An 18911-nucleotide genomic window follows, 5' to 3' on the forward strand; every position below is an offset into this window, starting at 1 on the left:
GCATTTTTTAAACCCCTTAATTGATTCAAAACTCGAAAATAAATTTGTTTTGGGCCTTTAAACTTCAACCCAATTTCTTTCGATTCAAGGTTGCTATTTACTATACTGACGGAAACTTCAAGAATAGCTCCCCTAGTGCCTTTAAACTTCCACCCGATTTCTTTCTATTCAAGATTTCATTTCTTTCACTTACTCAATTTTGTAAGATTATGGATTCAATCCGCTCGATGTATTATCTCTATTTCTATCGGTGACAAATTGGTGGTGATACCTGCTAACACTTGATTCGTTGAAGTTGTGGATAAAACTACAATTAAGCAAGCTTGAAAAAACTCATTCAGATTCAACTCAAAGATAGCTTCGTGTTCCAATAATTCACAAGTTTAGTTACAATGGAACAATCAAATTCATTTTCCGGGAGTGAAGTTTGTGGCATAGGCCCATGCATTGTTGTTCACTGGGTCTGCAAGATGGTCGGCGAGGTTCTCCAATGGACCCTTTCCAGTAACGATAGCCTGCACGAAGAATCCGAACATGGAGAACATGGCAAGCCTACCATTCTTGAGTTCCTTAACCTTCAATTCAGCGAATGCCTCGGGGTCGTCAGCGAGACCCAATGGGTCGAAGCTGCCACCTGGGTATAGTGGGTCGGTGACGTCGCCAAGTGGCCCGCCGGCAATACGATAGCCCTCAACAGCTCCCATGAGTATAACCTGGCTGGCCCAGATGGCCAAGATGCTCTGAGCATGGACCAAGCTTGGGTTGCCCAAGTAGTCAAGTCCACCCTGGCCGAAGATCTGTGAGCCAGCCTTGAACCACACGGCCTCACCGAATTTAACACCGTTGCGGGACAAGAGCTGTGGGAAGACGCATCCAAGTGCTCCGAGCATGGCCCATCTGCTGTGGATCACCTCCAGCTCACGGTTCTTGGCGAATGTTTCAGGGTCGGCCGAGAGTCCAGCGGTGTCCCACCCGTAGTCGCCGGGGAATTCACCGGTGAGGTAGCTTGGGGCCTCACCAGAGAATGGTCCCAAGTACTTAACACGGTCAGGACCATACCACGGGCTGCCAGATGAAGCAGGCTTTGAAGAAGTCTTCCTCATTGAGATCCTCCCTGTGCCGGTGATCTCAGAAACAGATGGTGATTTCACCGCCTTTCCGGCCAAGGCCGGGGAAGAGAGAGCCATTGTTGATGAAGCCATAGCTATGTATTGCAAGATTAATGTGAAGTAGTGTTTGTGGCTTGAGTTGTATTCGAGACATACGAAGCCAGAAGGCATTTATAGTAATTGGGCTCTATCAAATTTTTGTTGTTGAGGATCAGATGCTGTAATATCATTGGCTGGTGGCATTTGAGGACTTGGTTTTGCCAATTGTTCTATCCACAAAATCATGCAAATTTGGACAAATTTCAAGGACAGGTGAGTTTTCTTCTTTTAAACCAATAGGAGTTTGCCGAGTGTGCAAATGGATACAATAAACTACTTGCGATAAGGAATATAGATTGCCTCCCACCAACGAGGATAGGTGCGCGCACATGTTCCGGTGGGTTGAGCATGGAGACTTCTATGTTCCATCGGGTGTCCGATCGTAACCATTTATTTGGTGTGAGACTCGTATATTTTGTGGAGCTTCATGTCAAGTAAATAGTGGATGTTGCACCGAATGCACTCAGGTATAACAAATAATTTCTTAGCATTCTGTCTGTTCGATTACCAGTCAAATAAAACTATGTGAAATCGAATAAATTGATTTTTCTATCTAAACTGAATCGATCGATTTTTATTTTATTTTATTTTATTTTATTTGTCAAAACTAAACAAATCAATCCGAATTATTAAGTTTCGAAATTTCAAAAAAAAAAAAAAGTAGAATTTTTTGTTAAAGTTTTGATTAGGAATTTAACTTGTAATTATGTGACCCAAGAAATTTTATTATTATTTTTTGAATTTTCACCAAACCTAAGGCCGAAGAAATTATTTGAAAATTCAAAAAATAATAAAAAAATTTCTCAAACCTAAGGCCGAAGAAATTATTTGAAAATTTTTTTATTCAATTTAACCAATTTTTATTAAAAAAAAATCGAAACTGAACTTAATAAATTGGTTTATCTAAAAAAGATAGAAAAAAACAAGTTTCTAAATTAAATAAATCGAAATTTCAAATTAAATATATCGAGTCGAATATTTCAATTTAATTGAAGATTTGCTCACGCCTAAGGAAAGGGGCATAATTATAAGAGTGGGTCTCATGTGAGACCGTCTCACAGATCTTAATCTGTGAGACTGTCTCACAGATCTTAATCTGTGAGACGGGTCAACCCTACCCATATTCATAATAAAAAGTAATATTCTTAGCATAAAAAGTAATACTTTTTCATGGATGACCCAAATAAGAGATCCGTCTCACAAATACGACCCGTGAGACCGTCTCACACAAGTTTTTGCTAATTACAATCGACCAGTGAAGTAGTGATTAAGGGGTATATTTTTCAATTAAAAATAAACCAAGAAATTAATTATTTCAAAAAAAAAAGAATTTAAAAAAAATGCAAAATCAAGAAATTGGACAACTTTTAAGGTTAGGTTTACCGCTTTGGTTGCTAAGGTAGCATTTGGTTTGCTTGATTAGGTGGGTTTATTTTTTCGTTTGGTACATTTTTTATTTAACCAAGTCAATCTCTCCTATGAATGATTAGGTTATATTAGGTAGGTTAAAATAATACCTCTTCATCCCCTAGGATTATTTATCTCACTCTGAATCCATCATATTTTTCCAATTTTACACATCTCCTAAATTCAAACTCACCACCACTTCCTTCCACCCGACCGCCCACCGGCAACCCCCGCCAAAGGCCGGCCACCGCCGACAACCGCCGCCGCTTCCGGCCGATCACCGCTTCCAGCTGTCCACCGCCAACCGCTGACCCCTCCGACGACCGATCATCGCTTCCGGCCGATCACCGCGCCGGAGTGGAAGAAAAAAAAAAGAGAAAAGAGCAATTTTGTCCTTTCATCAAAAAATTCAAAATTATCCTACACTCAAAAATCTTACCAAACAAAATAATATTTTACACCATATATTACATTTCTACTACAATCATTTTTTTATCATTTACATACTAATCATTAGTTTATTTTATTCTCCAAACCAAACGCTGCCTAAGTCATTTAGAATTTAATAAAATCTACATACATTTATAAAAATTTGAATAAATGGAAAATTTTAATTTAAATATATATGTAATAATAATAAGATAATCTTTTAATTATGTAAAAGATAATTATAATTTAAAAATATATATTACTATTATAAATAAAATATTTGAAATATAATCCTGACAAACCCCGACATCGCATATGCGGTTGGAGTGGTTAGTCGATTTATGTAAAATCCAAAGAAACCTCAGTTTCGACAAATATTGATATATATGAAATGTCAAGACTATATATTTAGTTCATACTAACTTACGCAACAAGATGAAGCAAACATTAATAAATTTATATGTTCCGTGTATTATAGAAGGAAATAACCTAAATGAACAACAACAACAAAACAGTTTTACTTGTGAAAATAATGTTTTGGTCCACTAATTTGCCTAATTTTGGTTTTCGGTCCGTTACATTTTCAAAGTTTGTTTTCGTACAATTATTTTAAATTTTTGACTATTTTGGTTCAATTGCAAATATGACATCAACATATAATCACAAGTCAACAATTTTATATATCATGTGACTATTTTTTAATGTCATTTCAGCATTTTTCGATATCATATCAGAACTCCGATAAAATAAAACTAAAAAAGAAAAAAAAATCAAAGTTAGTACACCAAAACCAAACTTTGAACCGTTAATCGACTAAAATCCAAATTTAAAAAAAAAAAATAAAATTATTTTCTCTTTTGTTAAGCTGTCTCTAGAAAAAAGATTTGGTTTATACAAGAGTTTCAACTTGGAGGACAAAATTAAATATAAAATAGGCATGCAAGATTTCACAACCTTTTATCGGGGAAAATAGTTTTTTTTTTTTTTTGGACTACTAACTTGTGTAATTTTGAGTTTTTGTCGATTAAGTTTTCAAGTTTTTGTTTTGGTATATTAACTTTTAAGTTTCACCTATTTTAGCTCAATTGTTGATGTAACATCGAAAAATACTTATAAAATCGAAAAATAATGATATTACATCAAAAAAATACTGACGTGACTTCTCATATGTCACGTTAGAAATTGAATCGAAATAGCAAAAACTTAGAAGTTAGTGTACAAAAAATAAAATTTGAAAACTTAATGGACAAAGACCCAAGTTTGTGCAAGTTAATTGATCAAAAAAATTCAATTTCTCCTTGACAAAATAACAAAAGAAAAGGGTTATAGAAAATTTTTCATTAATATTGCGAATTCCAGGACTAATTCGAGTACTAGCTAAAAATCCACCCTATAAACGGTCAAGGTTATTTTGATTGGTTTATTTCTAGTTACGGTTTAGACTTAATATCGAAGTTGAAATCTTATATAATTTTCTTATTTTGCCGTTAAGCCTTCAAGTCTAAGTTAAAAAAAAACTCATGTAATATGGTCTAAAAATACCCGCGTCCCTTATATTAGCAGAATCTCGAGGTCGTATATTCAAAAGGCTATGTTGGTGTGTAAAAAAAACTACAATATTATTGAATTATGGATCGCCATTTCTTTGTGAAGATAACTCATCCATGATTGATGTGACATGGTAAAAATGGGTATGATATGTGTGGGCAATTTCACCAGGTCTGATTATGAAAATGATGAGGGATGAGAGCACGTCGAGATGTGCACAAACCGAAGGTTTTTTCTCCTGAGAAGAACTGGTGTTGTCCTTCAAACACGAAGATAATCACGTGAATGAGCGCCCGAGAAGTATCCGGCATGACCACTCCGATACTAAAGTCAGGAGGTGAGTGGGGGAAATCCAATGTAGCAAAGAGAAATGCTGTAGAAATGGTGTCGATTCTAGAGAATAAAATTATGTGGGCAAGATATCTGTGAATGAATGTAAATGTTTAAACAAATCCGATATTTATAGAAAAAAAGTCAATGATGACCTTGTTTTCAGTGCACACTTACTAATTATGACAAGATGGTTGTTCATACCCTACTTTTCTGACATGCCAAACTGTCTCTTTCGCCTTGTCAAATCCACGTGATTCCATCAGTAATGATTACCAAGATAAAGTATATCATACTTGTGCACTCGAATAGGGTGCTATTATCGAGATAACCCGGGTAGAAAGTCATCACCCGGGAACTTGTCTTGAAGCCGGGCTCTTGGTAGTCCGGGGAGATGATGTCTCGGGCCTATATTTGCCCGGCTATTCGGTAGCATGGAGAGATGATGTCTCGGACATATATTTGCCAACTATTTGTCGGATTGATTCAAAATTTCTCATAACCTGATCCATGACTCGGGATCACCTGATACCCATGACCCGGGCCTCCCGAGGGTATCAATGATGATTTTAATTTCTTGGGTTTATTTTCATGATGTTTTTGTTTCTTTAACTTTAATTTTCATCCATTCTCAAAATACTCTATTTTATCAAAATACTCTATTTTAGTTGTAAATCAAAAGTTTTCACTTATCTTGAGATAATAATCTATGCTCCGATTGGCTTTCAAGATTACAGAGTTTACCTTCTGTCTAGTTGGCCAATGAATAAGCCATCCAGGCTCAGGATTGGAATGTTAGCTAGTCCGTTCTAAGGTCTAGAATTTTTCACATTGCTATCAAAATTAAATGAACTTTTAGTCCATCTTTCAATTAGTAGGGTAGCTGTCATTTTCTGTTTAATTGATGCCTCTTGGTACACCAAATCAAGGGCCGAGTTAATAAACTTAACTCCACTCAGTTTTTTGGTTTAGTGTTTTTTTTCTGTTCTTTTTTGGAATTGCAAGACAGACCCGTGAGTCACTTGTGGATCAAATTCATCCAATAGCATACTTGGCAAACTCCCGTTGGTTGCAAAAACAAACAGGGACCGATCTTCAGATTTTTGTCCAAGAAAAAATCTAGTGGTGTGATTGCACTTTCCAAATGGACATTTAATATCAACCCCAACCAATCACAAAACAGCATTTGATATCCGAAGATAAAGAATAAGATAGAGCCCAGTTGTATAAATACCTTATGAGATCCCAAAGGAAAATCAACCACAAATACATTACACATTTACTCATATACAATCAGCAACCAGCCTTGAACAGCTATGGCTTCATCAACAATGGCTCTCTCTTCCCCGACCTTGGCGGGAAAGGCGGTGAAATCACCATCTGTTTCTGAGATCACAGGCATCGGGAGGATCTCCATGAGAAAGACTGCTTCAAAGTCTGCTTCATCCGGCAGCCCTTGGTATGGCCCTGACCGTGTTAAGTACTTGGGACCATTCTCTGGTGAGGCCCCAAGCTACCTCACTGGTGAATTCCCAGGCGACTACGGGTGGGACACCGCTGGACTCTCGGCCGACCCTGAAACATTCGCCAAGAACCGTGAGCTGGAGGTGATCCACAGCAGATGGGCCATGCTCGGAGCCCTTGGATGCGTCTTCCCAGAGCTCTTGTCACGCAATGGTGTTAAATTCGGTGAGGCTGTGTGGTTCAAGGCTGGCTCACAGATCTTCAGCCAGGGTGGACTTGACTACTTGGGCAACCCAAGCTTGGTCCATGCTCAGAGCATCTTGGCCATCTGGGCCAGCCAGGTTATACTCATGGGAGCTGTCGAGGGCTACCGTATTGCCGGCGGACCACTCGGCGACGTTACCGACCCACTGTACCCAGGTGGCAGCTTCGACCCATTGGGTCTAGCTGACGACCCCGAGGCATTCGCTGAGTTGAAGGTTAAGGAACTCAAGAATGGAAGACTTGCCATGTTCTCCATGTTCGGATTCTTCGTGCAAGCTATCGTGACTGGAAAGGGTCCACTGGAGAACCTCGCCGACCACCTTGCAGACCCAGTGAACAACAATGCATGGGCCTATGCTACAAACTTCACTCCTGGAAAATGAATTTGATTGTTGAAACTGTACTCAATCGAGATTATATTGTTGTTTAATTACTGTGAATTATAAGTTATAAGAATATAATGCTTTTTTGAGTTAAATCCGAATTATTATTCCTGTTTATATTCTTTGTGAAGGGAACCATCATACGCAAAGATTTCACTGTCGATCATCGTACGGCATTTAGAACCATAGCATCAAAGTTAATTCAATGAAATAACCTCAAGGAAAATCTGTTTTATGAACACAGAGATTAAACAACGATTATATATATACACACACAAATCCATTCGTTTAGCTTGTGCAATCTATCATTGATATTTGATTTGGAAATCTCGTCTAATTAGTCAACTGATGAAATACCAAAACCCTCAACCCTCGAGTTAAGGAGAGTCTCACGAATCTTTATCTGTGAGATGGTCAATTCTACCAATATTCACAATAAAAAGTAATACTTTTAGCATAAAAAGTAATATTTTTCATAGATGACCCAAATAAGAAATTTGTCTCATAAAATACGACCCGTGACACCGTCTCACACAAATTTTTGTCCAAGTTAAGAACATTATTTTTGGTTAATAGTTCAGTCCATGTATCAGTATTTGTTAGTATTTTTAACTTAACCCAGATATTCACTATCACTTGATAATGTCGAAGTTTAAAATCTTTTGTAGTCTTAAAATAAAACAAATATTATCATCTCATATTTAGTTATACTTCCATCATTTTTATTGAAGAGGTTGACAAAAAATTTCATAGATCAAATATGGCATCATGGTGATTGGATTTATTTTCACGATGCTTTTATTTCTTAACCTCGTTTTTCGTCAATTCCTAAAACACTCTAATTTACATTATGTCTTAATTAAAATAAAATATCAAATCTAAATTATACAATGTCATTCATCTTTCCAACAAAAAAAATTTATTTTATTTTTAACAATATAATTTCCCCAAAATAAACCCAAATGGAAAATAATTTTTTATTCACTAATTGTCTATTCTTGGTTTAGGTCAATTAAGTTTTCTAATTTTGTTTTGGTATACTAAATTTTAATTTTTAACTACTTCGATCAAATTTCAATATCTTGTCGATATTTTTCGATATCAAATCAACACTCCGATCAAACATAGCTAAAAACCAAAAAAAATCATAGTTAATTCATTAAAATTACAGTTCGAAAACTTAACACACCAAAACTTAGTTTGCCAGAAAAGTTATCGTCCCTACGCTCAAACAAGTCCTTTTATGATTTCTTCGTTTTTGGTCAATTCCCATTAAAAAAAAATTCATCACGTATATATAACTTTATTTTCAAGACAAAAGTTTTCAAGATTACACAAATATATTTTTCTAAATTGTTTCAAATATATATATTTTCTGAATAAAAAAAGATACATGCACATTAATTGATTTTTCTGAATAAAAAAAGATACATGCACAATTGATTTGTGTCTAGTTGGCAATGAATAACTCATCCTAGTCTTCAAGATTTTAAAGCTAGCCAATCTTTTCCAAGGTCTAGAAATTTCCACGTTGCTGTAAAAAGGATGTCAGTTTCTGTATAATTGATCAATTCTTCCACACAAGTTTACTAATAATACAGCAAAAAACGTCAATTGCCAGACACTCCCGTGAATCACTTCTAGCGAGGACCATGCAAGTGTGAGGGATCTCCTCCCTCCAATCTATCGAATCCAATGGCAAACTCCCATTGGTTGCAAGAACAAAGGCACCGAATTCTTATAGATTTTTGTCACCAAAATCAAAAAAATCTAGTGGCGATTGCACTCGCCAAATGGACATTTGGGTATCAACCCCCTTCGAATGTCACTAACCAATCACAATGTAGCATTTGATCTCCAAAGATAAAGAATTTGATAGACCCCACTTGTATAAATACCTCACCAGCACTTCGACCCAAATCAACCACAAACAATTCCTTCAATACAATCACCTGCCAGCTCTTAGATCAACAGCTATGGCTTCATCAACAATGGCTCTCTCTTCCCCAACCTTGGCTGGAAAGGCAGTGAAATCACCATCTGTTTCTGAGATCACCGGCACAGGGAGGATCTCCATGAGGAAGACTACTTCAAAGCCTGCTTCATCCGGAAGCCCGTGGTATGGCCCTGACCGTGTTAAGTACTTGGGACCCTTCTCTGGTGAGGCCCCAAGCTACCTCACCGGTGAATTCCCCGGCGACTATGGGTGGGACACCGCTGGACTCTCGGCCGACCCTGAAACATTCGCCAAGAACCGTGAGCTGGAGGTGATCCACAGCAGATGGGCCATGCTCGGAGCCCTTGGATGCGTCTTCCCAGAGCCTTGTCCCGCAACGGTGTTAAATTCGGTGAGGCCGTGTGGTTCAAGGCTGGCTCACAGATCTTCAGCCAGGGTGGACTTGACTACTTGGGCAACCCAAGCTTGGTCCATGCTCAGAGCATCTTGGCCATCTGGGCCAGCCAGGTTATACTCATGGGAGCTGTTGAGGGCTATCGTATTGCCGGCGGTCCACTCGGAGACGTCACCGACCCACTGTACCCAGGTGGCAGCTTCGACCCATTGGGTCTCGCTGACGACCCCGAGGCATTCGCTGAATTGAAGGTTAAGGAACTCAAGAATGGTAGGCTTGCCATGTTCTCCATGTTCGGATTCTTCGTGCAGGCTATCGTGACTGGAAAAGGTCCATTGGAGAACCTCGCCGACCACCTTGCAGACCCAGTTAACAACAATGCCTGGGCCTATGCCACAAACTTCACTCCCGGAAAGTGAATTGGATCGTTCAATTGTAACTAAACTTGTGAATTATTGGAACACGATGCTATGATCTTTTAGTTGAATCTTAATGAGTTTTATGGGGTGTTCTTATGTTTTCTCAACAAATAATTAAGCTTGCTTAAACGGTAGCTTATCCGTCGAGATATAGATAAACACAAGCTCGATCTAGAAATATGCTTGCCAAAAAAAATTCATTTAGCCAAAATCTAAGTTTGCTTCCTATATCATAGCCCATTATAATAAAATTAAATCAAGATCGCTAGAACTTCCTTTTATCTCTGTTCACATGTTAATTGTGCTGGAAATTATTGTTGCATCATTTTCAGGAAAATGTGGTATTTGGGGCAGCCAATTTGTTTATTAGTTTTGATTTTTGAAAGAGATTTCTTTTTAAAAAAAATTAAAATACAAGAAACTAAAAGGCAATGCCATTCAACCAGTTTTTTAATTAAATAAAATACGACAACCTTTATGTTGTTTTTTAAACAGTTTTAAGTTTTTCCTCAAAAAATCATCGGTCCTTTATTTATGCATTTCATCTTAAACTCATTACATATATAATGAACTCTTTATACGCTAGAATTTGGCACTTTTTTTTACCTTGCCAACTTATATTTAGTTGAAATGGGGCTAAAAACCGTAGCAAAAAATCGGCTAGCAAAGGAACCAGCAGAAAAAAGGACTTGCATTTGGAGAAAACATGAATAGATAGCTTAATAATTTACACAAGAATCCACTATTTTGCTAGAGAACTCTCAAGACAAAACCGTACAAGGAAATCGTAGAGATGATTCTTAGGCCCCAAGAACTGATCACTTCTGCATTCAATCATCTTAAACCAGTTAAATGATTGAGATTTCTTGGCAAGCTCCCTTTTTTCAAGAAAATGTGTACCCGATTTGCGTTCACTGGTTTCAATTTTGAAGAACTTGGTTTTTCTCATAACAGAGGACTCATTCATCATGATCCCTAGTGAACGTAGTAAAAGCTTCGAATCCTTCGCTGTCAGCCATTGATGGCCTCATCGCCATTTCATCGCGATAGTTAATCGAGCTAGTAGACCTCATCGATCCTTCCCTCGTCTTATTGGGCTTAATATATTGCTGCACCACCAGCACCGAAAATGTTGACTCGAACTCTGATGTAACGAGCAGGTCCCCTATAGGTCCAAGCTCCGGGCAGTCACACCAGTCTGTCAGTCCTGCGGTAAGTGGAGACGCCATGCCTCTCCCTCTACCCACCATGTAAAGGTCGTGTTTGTGTTCATCCATTGATTTTATGGCTTTAATCGTTTCTTCTTCGTCGTTTAACACCAACTCGCAGTAGCTTATAGAATTGTTGTTCATAGTTGCTGTTTTGAATTTCCCCAAGTAATCTTCATCTAACAGCTTCTCTCTTTCGATGTCGATGTGTAAAGTTACATGACCATCGTTAGCTGGTTCCACAGGCTCCAATTTCTCGGCATCTGCGCTCGGAATGAATCTCATCACCGTCATTCGTGCATCGGACCCTTCAACCATCCTCCACGAATAGGCCAACGCCTCCCTGTCATCTGGCCCACCAAAGTACAGTACAGCAATGTTTCGGGCATGATCTCTTGACTCAGAAACTCCCCTTTCGATGAGTATGCCAACCGAGCACGGTGCGTTATCCAGAACGCCTTCATTGACGGCTCTAATGGAAGGATTTATATCTTCCATTTCACCGTCCATCGTCTGCTGCTTGTGGAAGGGGATTACAACGAAAGCCGCGCGTCTGTCCTTAGCTATGTTGCAGATATCTTCATCCATGGTAGCATAAGCGCATCTAGCGGTGAGCACTTGGGTGGTCACACCCTCTGACCGTAGTTCGAAGTTGTCAAAAGCGCTGATGATGTGATCAGCTTGTGCTTCGATGTGGCTAGGATTTCTCGGACCGGCCTTGCGTGAGTTATGGACCAGTAGCATGGCAGAGGCGCGTCCCACGAGCTCTACCAACTGGAGGGCAGAAACACTTATGGGAGATGTTTTTGTGGGGTTTGATGTCCTGAGGAAGTGGATAACGGAAGGGACGTTGCGCGTGTTATGTATACAGGTAAGAATTCTCAGCTCTTCGTCTGATTTGGCCTTCTGTATCGTTCTTCGTCTGTAGGGTGTGACGTTTTTTGTTGGCCGGAACAAGCTTGCCATCGGTGTGACTGCCATTGTCATTACCAGGACCACAATCACCATTAGTGAGTACGCTTCATTACTCAGAAACTGGTCAAGAGACAATAACACTAGCATTAGTAAAGAGTATTTCACACATACAATGGTTCTTTTGCTTTAAACACATGTATATATGTTACGTTGGGAGTAATTTAAAATCTTACGGTTTGTTCACCATCCATAAGTTTAAGAGAGGGGATTAACCCAGAAAATTATCCTATATAGTGGGAGAATCTCTTAACTTCACAAGTCAATCTACAATTCCTCAAAAAGAGTTGATGTGGAATGACAACACTGCCTAGTCTTCTCTTCTTTGCACTCTCATATCAGTGTTCAGTTGGATTTCTCAATGAGAATAATGGAATATCATAAGCCAAGAGCAGAGATAAAAAAACAAAACATAAGTATATCAGGGGGTGGGGGGGAAACCTGTCAACTTTATGCTATGACTTCTTACGCGACAAGTGCATATATGTGTCAAAAGACGGCACGGGCTTACACTTTGTATCTGGCCTGCTTCAAGAATTATCATCGCCATCATGCTCTTAGTATTGGTGAGTATTCCAATTCCCACTGCCTCATGGAGTGGAAATTCGCACAAGAGTGACACAAAAACAGAGCTAAAGATCTTCAAACAGCAGGCAAAGAGAAAAACCAACCCCACTGAATACCATTGAGTCCCTAAAGAAATTATATCGATGTTGGTCCTTATCCCACAAACCAGATAGAACACCGGCATCAGAATCCCAAGCACAAAATCCTCAAGTTTATCAACCAATGCGGCTTCGAGAACTTCATTAGGTATCACAATGCCAAAAGTGAATGCACCGATCATCGGGTGGGTGCCGCAAGCATCTGTTATGACTCCACAAAGAGCGACCCCGGTAAGAATCGAGCATATGTAGAACTCACTGTACCCCTGTCCTTCTGGCATTTTTCGAATGATCCATCTTAGTGCCGGTCTTACATAGTAGACGCAGAGCAATATGAAAGCAGAGGTACATATCAAAGAGTAATGAATCCCTGATGAAGAACTTGTTACTATGAAAGCCAGTGCAAGAAAGCCCCATGAACACAAATCATTTATCAAAGCTGAGGATATTGCTATTTTGCCGATCTCGGTGTGAAGAATATGTTGCTGGTCAAGAATCTTTGCAAGCACTGAAAACCCAGTAACAGAAAGGGCAGCACCCCAGAAAAGGCACCCTTTGCCTTCTTGAGCGTTGTAATTTGTACAGAAAAATAGTCCGCAACCCAGAAAATAAGGGATGAGGGTGCCAGATACAGCTATTTTCATGGCTTTTGGCCCAATACGCAGAATCGCTCGTACATCCATTTTCAGTCCCACTAGAAAGGCATAGTACATGACGGATAAATGTGCCATTGGCTCCAATACTTTCAAAGAGTAGTAAGGGAATACCAGATGTTTGAGTGTATCAATCCTCCCAAATGCTGAAGGTCCCAAAAGTATGCCTCCCTGTTGTGGAAGTGTAGGATACATTTTTTCATCAGTTAGTGCATGACCGATCTATTTCCACGCGTGAAACACAATTCAATATTTATGTTCATGGTATAATATGCTAAAATCTTGTGTTTGAAGGTGTGCAAATTTTAGAGGAAGTGGCGAATTGTTTCAATGTAACATGCAATGTCTACTCCGAAGCAAGGCATATGGATAGGGATATATAGACATTATCAATGGATCATGAATTCCTTTTATGTTAACAAGATGACGCCATGAAATATGCAATTCAAGGCATCGATTCAGTTAAAAAAAAATTTGGGTGATAGGGTAGGGGGTTTGGAATAAGAAACGAACAGAAATAATATGTAGATAATATAAATGATAATTTAGCAGCGCACACCTGCATGTTGCAAAACAGATATTACTACCAAAAAATTCTTCGAATCAAACTTGTATTTCTAATCTAAAAGAAAAGGAAAACTAAGATTGTTGAATCTGGCCTTAACTTATTATGATGCATATTCTCAATATTACACAACAAAACAACCATCAATAATTAAAGAATTCCTTAGAACTCACAAGAATATCAACGACAAAGGGAGGTTGATTAAAGGGTTTCAACGCGAAAAGAAGAAACCGGTTGACAGCAATAGCCACAGTGAGCTGGATGAGGAAGAGAGAAATGAGGGGAGTCAAAGGATCAGGCCCTTCCCAAACGCCATTAAACCGGTATATATTTTGTGCATGACACAGAATGATTTGGTTGAGCTTTGCAACATTCAGATTGTCTACACCCTCCTCCGCCATCACCATTTCCGGCAGCTAATGTGGTTTTGCTCTGCCCTCATGTGCCGCGGTGGCCTCCCTTCTTCCTCCTTCAAGCCAAGGTGGCAATCACCCTGGCTTTTGGAAAGGTAAAATATTGTGTGGTAAAATTTAAGGTAATAGGAATGGAAACATGATGATTAATTAAATATATTAAATCAAATAGAAAATATTTATTCTTTTACGAATTTTATTGGATGGTTTGCCGAAGTAGAGGGGAGGGAATTGTGGGTTTTGCTTATTTCATGTAATATCATGTAAGCATGCATGCTTCATTATTCGGTAAATATTGGCTTTCAATTTGATTCCATAAAATCTTCAAAAAAAAACAAGAACAAAATAAGAGAGAAAACTTTTCTCATCCGTTCTTCATTATTATTCACAAGTAATCTTCACTATTGAGGGGACTGAGAGGGGACTGCAAAGTGCACATGGATATCCATTTTTTTTTTTTTTTTTTTTTTTTTTTTTTTTTTTTNAATCCTTAAATAAATCATATATGAAACCATTTGATCTTTCTAAATGTATCCATATAATTACTCTCTTTTCATGGGAAACAATAGAGCTTAATTGACAAATTAAGGCATCGATTTTCAGTCGTATAAAATACCTCATAATTCATTCACTTGAGGATTACTCATTTGGATTCTTTAATTATTCGATATTCTGTTTTCTTTTTGCTGCTATTTTTATGTTCACTTAATTTTACACTGATGAATTTTAAGTGGTGGAGCCCGAGTATATGTCAATTTCATCTTCCCTTAAAAGAGATTTTAATCCACTGAAGTAGGATTGAACGAGACTATTATTTTCCACCTTAAAATGTTAAATTATTTAAGCTTTTGGGATTTCATTTCAACAGGGGGGAAAAAGAAATGTGCAAAAGCACACATCACTGCATGCTTCCCTACCATAGTTACTGAACTTAGGACACAAAACTACATAGAACAAAGAGAAGAAACAAAAAACATTGAAACAGAATCCAAAAACCCACAAGATTCATTAGTTAATACATCTCACACTTCATGCAGCGATGTACAGGAGTCGGGCGATACATATACAAAGATAGAGACGTTCTAAACCATCAATTGCAAAGAATAATATATACACCATTTGAGGCAGTTTTCTGGTGAAGAATGCCTAAAAATAGTCACCCATCGAACTCTGAGTCCTCTGAGTCATTATCGTCCTCTTCAAACATCCCGCTTTCCTGCTAAATGTTTTTCTTGAGAGGATGATAAAATCACTAGTATGATAGATATAGTCCAAGTGTTACCATTTAGCATGAAAAATTATCTTAAGGCTTAAAATTTACCTTTCTTTTAACAAAGTCTGCCATAGCTCCATCAAACTCGGCCCGTTTCTTGGTAGCAACATCATAATAATGCACCTTTTCCTACGATAAGCAAAGCGTTGATCAGATATTGTTTTTTGTACTTGTCATATTATTCTCAGGTCGAATACTAAAAAAGGATTCAATTCCAGAATTGGTCTTGATTCCAAAACTTCAAAAGTTAAACCACCAATAACATGGTTACACAGGACAGAGTCCAACAAGAAAATACAGAACACAAGTAAGCACCAATTCTTTTTGAACACTTTGACCTTTCCTATTATTGATAATGGAAATCAAGATATAACATTAGTTCTGGCAAAAAATTAACATTATTTCTGGTTATTTCCAAGGCATTAAACCCAACATGAAGAACGAACCATAATATTTCTTTAAAAAAAGCATGATCATGAGTAATATTCCACGAGTTTGAACTATAGTGATCACATTTCCACAAATAAAGGACGCCTAAGAAATTAAACACAAGTCTCTCTTCATCCTCACACTACTAAAGCAGCATAAGATTAATTTAAAAAAGGAAGAAGAAAGAAAGAACTTTTTGCTTTTATTTAAGATAGATATTACAAGAACGGAATGCCATAGTTTTTTTCCATAAATTGTTATTAGAAGAACAAAAAAGAACCATATGCAAATATGACAAAAAGGATGAAAAATACCTCGTATGTCATTGTTTTCCACTTCTGTCCACATGCCTTCCCAATCTAAAGCACAAAATAGAAGTAAAATTATATGCATGTGGAAAAAAATAAAGCAAAATAATCTATGACCTGGACTTTAATTAAAAAAAAATAAGTAAAGTAGTTGGTCAAAACAAGTTGCCACCCACATACATCTCGCATTGACTTGATGTCTGGATTCTGCTCTTGATATTCCTTACGAAAATCTTCCCTGGAAAAATTGTACTCATGTTAGCACAAAAAAGCAAATATGGAGCTTCAACTTTGAGTTACACTGAATCAACTACACTCTGCTACTTCTACCATAAATTATGATGGCGAAATGCAACAATGATAAAATAAATGGGAACCACAAAACTGGGTAAAGACTCGATTCTATAAGGGTGAAACCAAAACTTAACACCTAATGTAGCTTCTGCTTCCACAAGATAACAGTTTCATTTTTGTTTTAGGGATGTAAAAAGTGTTGTTTGAAAACAAAACCAAACATAGCCATAAGCTTTCGTGCGTGCATAACACGAAAAGAATGCATAGTTGAAGCTCAACAATGGCCAAGGCCAATTTGCAGTCATTCACCCTTTCTTTTCTCTATTTTATCCCCTTTCTCGTCTACATTTCTACCCAATATTTCTAAACAGAAACGACTAAGATGTCGCAAGTATAATTGGCCAAACAAGCTAGAGGGAAATCTGTGACCTAACAATATGAAAATTACTGTTTAATTCAATCAATCCAATACTAATATGAAGCTGACCTAATGTGTGAATTAACGCAAATTATAGACATATACAGATATTCACAAAAAGGAAATCATACAAGAAGTAGAAGAAAGCTGTTGGCGGTTTCTTGGGCTTCATAGCTTCAAACTTCGCCGCTCTTTTCTTAGACTTCGTCGAATTGGCCTTCCTCAAGGACTTCTTCGTATTCTTCGATGATTTCACTGCCAGTGCCGTTTCTCTGTGATTAAAAAAATTAAGAAATTTCACAAGCAATAGTACATTAGAAAGATGGAATTAGCTATCCAGTGTTTTCACCCGTGGCTTCGTCTTGAAGTGATTTTGGTAGGAGGAGAAGCCGGAGATGAAGCCCTAGAACGAGTTTTTCTTCCGGTCACCATTCTGAAGTTCCGCCAACGGCCACCGGCTGGATACGGCGGCGTGGAGTTTGCGGTGACTCCTGTAGACTCTCAGATAGGAGGCTATGGATATGGAAAAAAAAAAATGGAACTCGCCTTATGGCATTCTTACAGTCGGTGATGTCAACGACTTATCATTGGCACCCATTACTTTTCTTTTTAATTAATTTTTTAGTGAGAATAATCATCTTTGATTCTTCGAGCCAGTTTAGATATAGAAGTCGTAATTTAAAAAATATTTAAATAAGTTTATTTTTTAAGTGTTTTTATTAAAAAAAAAAGTAAAACAACTTAATAATGTTTTAATAAATATGTTTAGTTCTCTTCTCTCTATGTTTTATCCTTTGTCACCAAATAAAATCGATGTGTTCGTTCCACTACGACCAAAGCTTATATACATTTGAGTTTTAGTGATCTTTCTTTCAATTATTGAGTTATCTGGTTTTTTTTTTAATTAAAGAGCTATGCAAGATGGTTGAGCTGCAGCATTCGCTTGCCTATTTCTATTTACTTGGAAAAGATGCAAGAATTCTTCGAATCCCAGCCTGAATTTAATAATGTTTAAAATTTAGAATTGTAGGGCTTTACCCAAATAGGGAGCCCTTCCAGAAATTCTCGAAGGCCTGAGGCAAGCCCAGGCCTAAGAGGGGGTTTGGAAATAGTTTTCAACCAGCAATAGACGCGCCTCGGTTAGAACCTCACTAGCTGCGTCATTGCCCCAAGCGCAAAGATGCTTATCGGTGACCAATTCTTCGCCCTTTATCGTGCATTCATTTGACGTGGTTTGTAAATTATTCCATGTGGGATTCTGCAATCACAGGCTTTTTTTACCTAAGATGGAGATTACGTGTTGACTATAGATTTTAGCTAACGGTGGGCTAGCTGTTCTATTTTTTAACGTTCTTTAATGTAATTGGATGTGAACTCTGTTTTTTTTCATTTAAATGGATATTAGTGGTGATAATTTGATGGTTTTAGCCCAGCCCAACCAGATTTAGGAGTCCCATATATTTAAGAGAAAATATATTGCACAACATTTATTTAGCTTTAACTGGATTGAATTATTATGTTTTTGTGATGCTTGATAGCTATTTGTTTGTGATGGATGAAATGTTTTTTCCTTTTAATCCCCCGAGAAGATGGATTAAATAATTTTGAATCGCAATTAACTGCATTAAAATAGAATTATATTTATAATTTAATTCAAATCGAAATTTACGTAGGACTCCATGGCCCAATGGATAAGGCGCTGGTCTACGGAACCAGAGATTCTGGGTTCGATCCCCAGTGGAGTCGTTTTATTTTTTTGTTTTTTTATTAAAATAGAAAATTACAAAAAATCTAGGCTTCCACTATATTTTATGAAAATCCTCTCACAGTTTGATTTCTTTACAACCAAAAAATGTTGATTTGCTTTGATATAATTTGATTCATTTTTAACAACTTAGTTAAGTAATTAA

The 18911-nt window shown here is 37.6% G+C and overlaps 5 protein-coding genes and 2 non-coding genes across 8 annotated transcripts; 4 read left to right on the plus strand and 3 right to left on the minus strand.

Moving 5' to 3' along the window:
- Positions 1-323: 323 nt before the first annotated feature.
- On the minus strand, positions 324-1257 carry LOC140959882 (chlorophyll a-b binding protein 3C, chloroplastic-like). Its single transcript, XM_073417913.1, has one exon. It carries the CDS (start codon positions 1200-1202, stop codon positions 408-410), a length of 795 nt encoding a protein of 264 aa, XP_073274014.1. The 5' UTR covers positions 1203-1257; the 3' UTR covers positions 324-407.
- A 4911-nt stretch (positions 1258-6168) lies between these two features.
- On the plus strand, positions 6169-7128 carry LOC140959728 (chlorophyll a-b binding protein 3C, chloroplastic). The gene has a single exon (XM_073417722.1). The coding sequence runs from the start codon at positions 6239-6241 to the stop codon at positions 7031-7033; it is 795 nt and encodes a 264-aa protein (XP_073273823.1). The 5' UTR covers positions 6169-6238; the 3' UTR covers positions 7034-7128.
- Positions 7129-8938: 1810 nt separating this feature from the next.
- LOC140958683 (chlorophyll a-b binding protein 3C, chloroplastic-like) lies at positions 8939-9932 on the plus strand. Its single transcript, XM_073416225.1, is given in 2 exon segments — positions 8939-9352; positions 9355-9932. Coding segments are annotated over 2 exon segments (792 nt in total). The 5' UTR covers positions 8939-9009; the 3' UTR covers positions 9804-9932.
- A 478-nt stretch (positions 9933-10410) lies between these two features.
- On the minus strand, positions 10411-17601 carry LOC140958681 (cation/H(+) antiporter 15-like). Of its 2 annotated transcripts, XM_073416224.1 has the most exons (9): positions 17351-17601; positions 17133-17273; positions 16470-16527; positions 16296-16340; positions 15622-15681; positions 15437-15495; positions 13534-13549; positions 12495-13472; positions 10411-12046 (listed from the first exon to the last, which is right to left on the minus strand). In XM_073416224.1, exons 1-9 carry the CDS (start codon positions 17431-17433, stop codon positions 10763-10765), a joined length of 2724 nt encoding a protein of 907 aa, XP_073272325.1. In that variant the 5' UTR covers positions 17434-17601; the 3' UTR covers positions 10411-10762. The 2 variants fall into 2 exon arrangements, with proteins under 2 accessions (XP_073272325.1, XP_073272324.1); XM_073416223.1 differs by lacking the exons at positions 13534-13549; positions 15437-15495; positions 15622-15681; ... (2 more) ...; positions 17133-17273; positions 17351-17601 and adding an exon at positions 14040-14415.
- LOC140959415 (uncharacterized) lies at positions 17537-18164 on the plus strand. The gene is given in 3 exon segments (XM_073417254.1): positions 17537-17568; positions 18024-18045; positions 18047-18164. Coding segments are annotated over 3 exon segments (138 nt in total). The 3' UTR covers positions 18131-18164.
- LOC140960607 (U4 spliceosomal RNA) lies at positions 18032-18183 on the minus strand. The gene has a single exon (XR_012172209.1). It is a non-coding gene; the product is annotated as a U4 spliceosomal RNA (small nuclear RNA).
- A 491-nt stretch (positions 18184-18674) lies between these two features.
- Positions 18675-18747, plus strand: TRNAR-ACG (transfer RNA arginine (anticodon ACG)). Its single transcript has one exon. It is a non-coding gene; the product is annotated as a tRNA-Arg (tRNA).
- The last annotated feature ends 164 nt before the right edge of the window (positions 18748-18911 follow it).

The sequence above is a fragment of the Primulina huaijiensis genome, chromosome 15 (genome assembly GCF_012295235.1).
Source record: "Primulina huaijiensis isolate GDHJ02 chromosome 15, ASM1229523v2, whole genome shotgun sequence".
In the NCBI taxonomy this organism is placed as follows: Eukaryota; Viridiplantae; Streptophyta; class Magnoliopsida; order Lamiales; family Gesneriaceae; genus Primulina; species Primulina huaijiensis.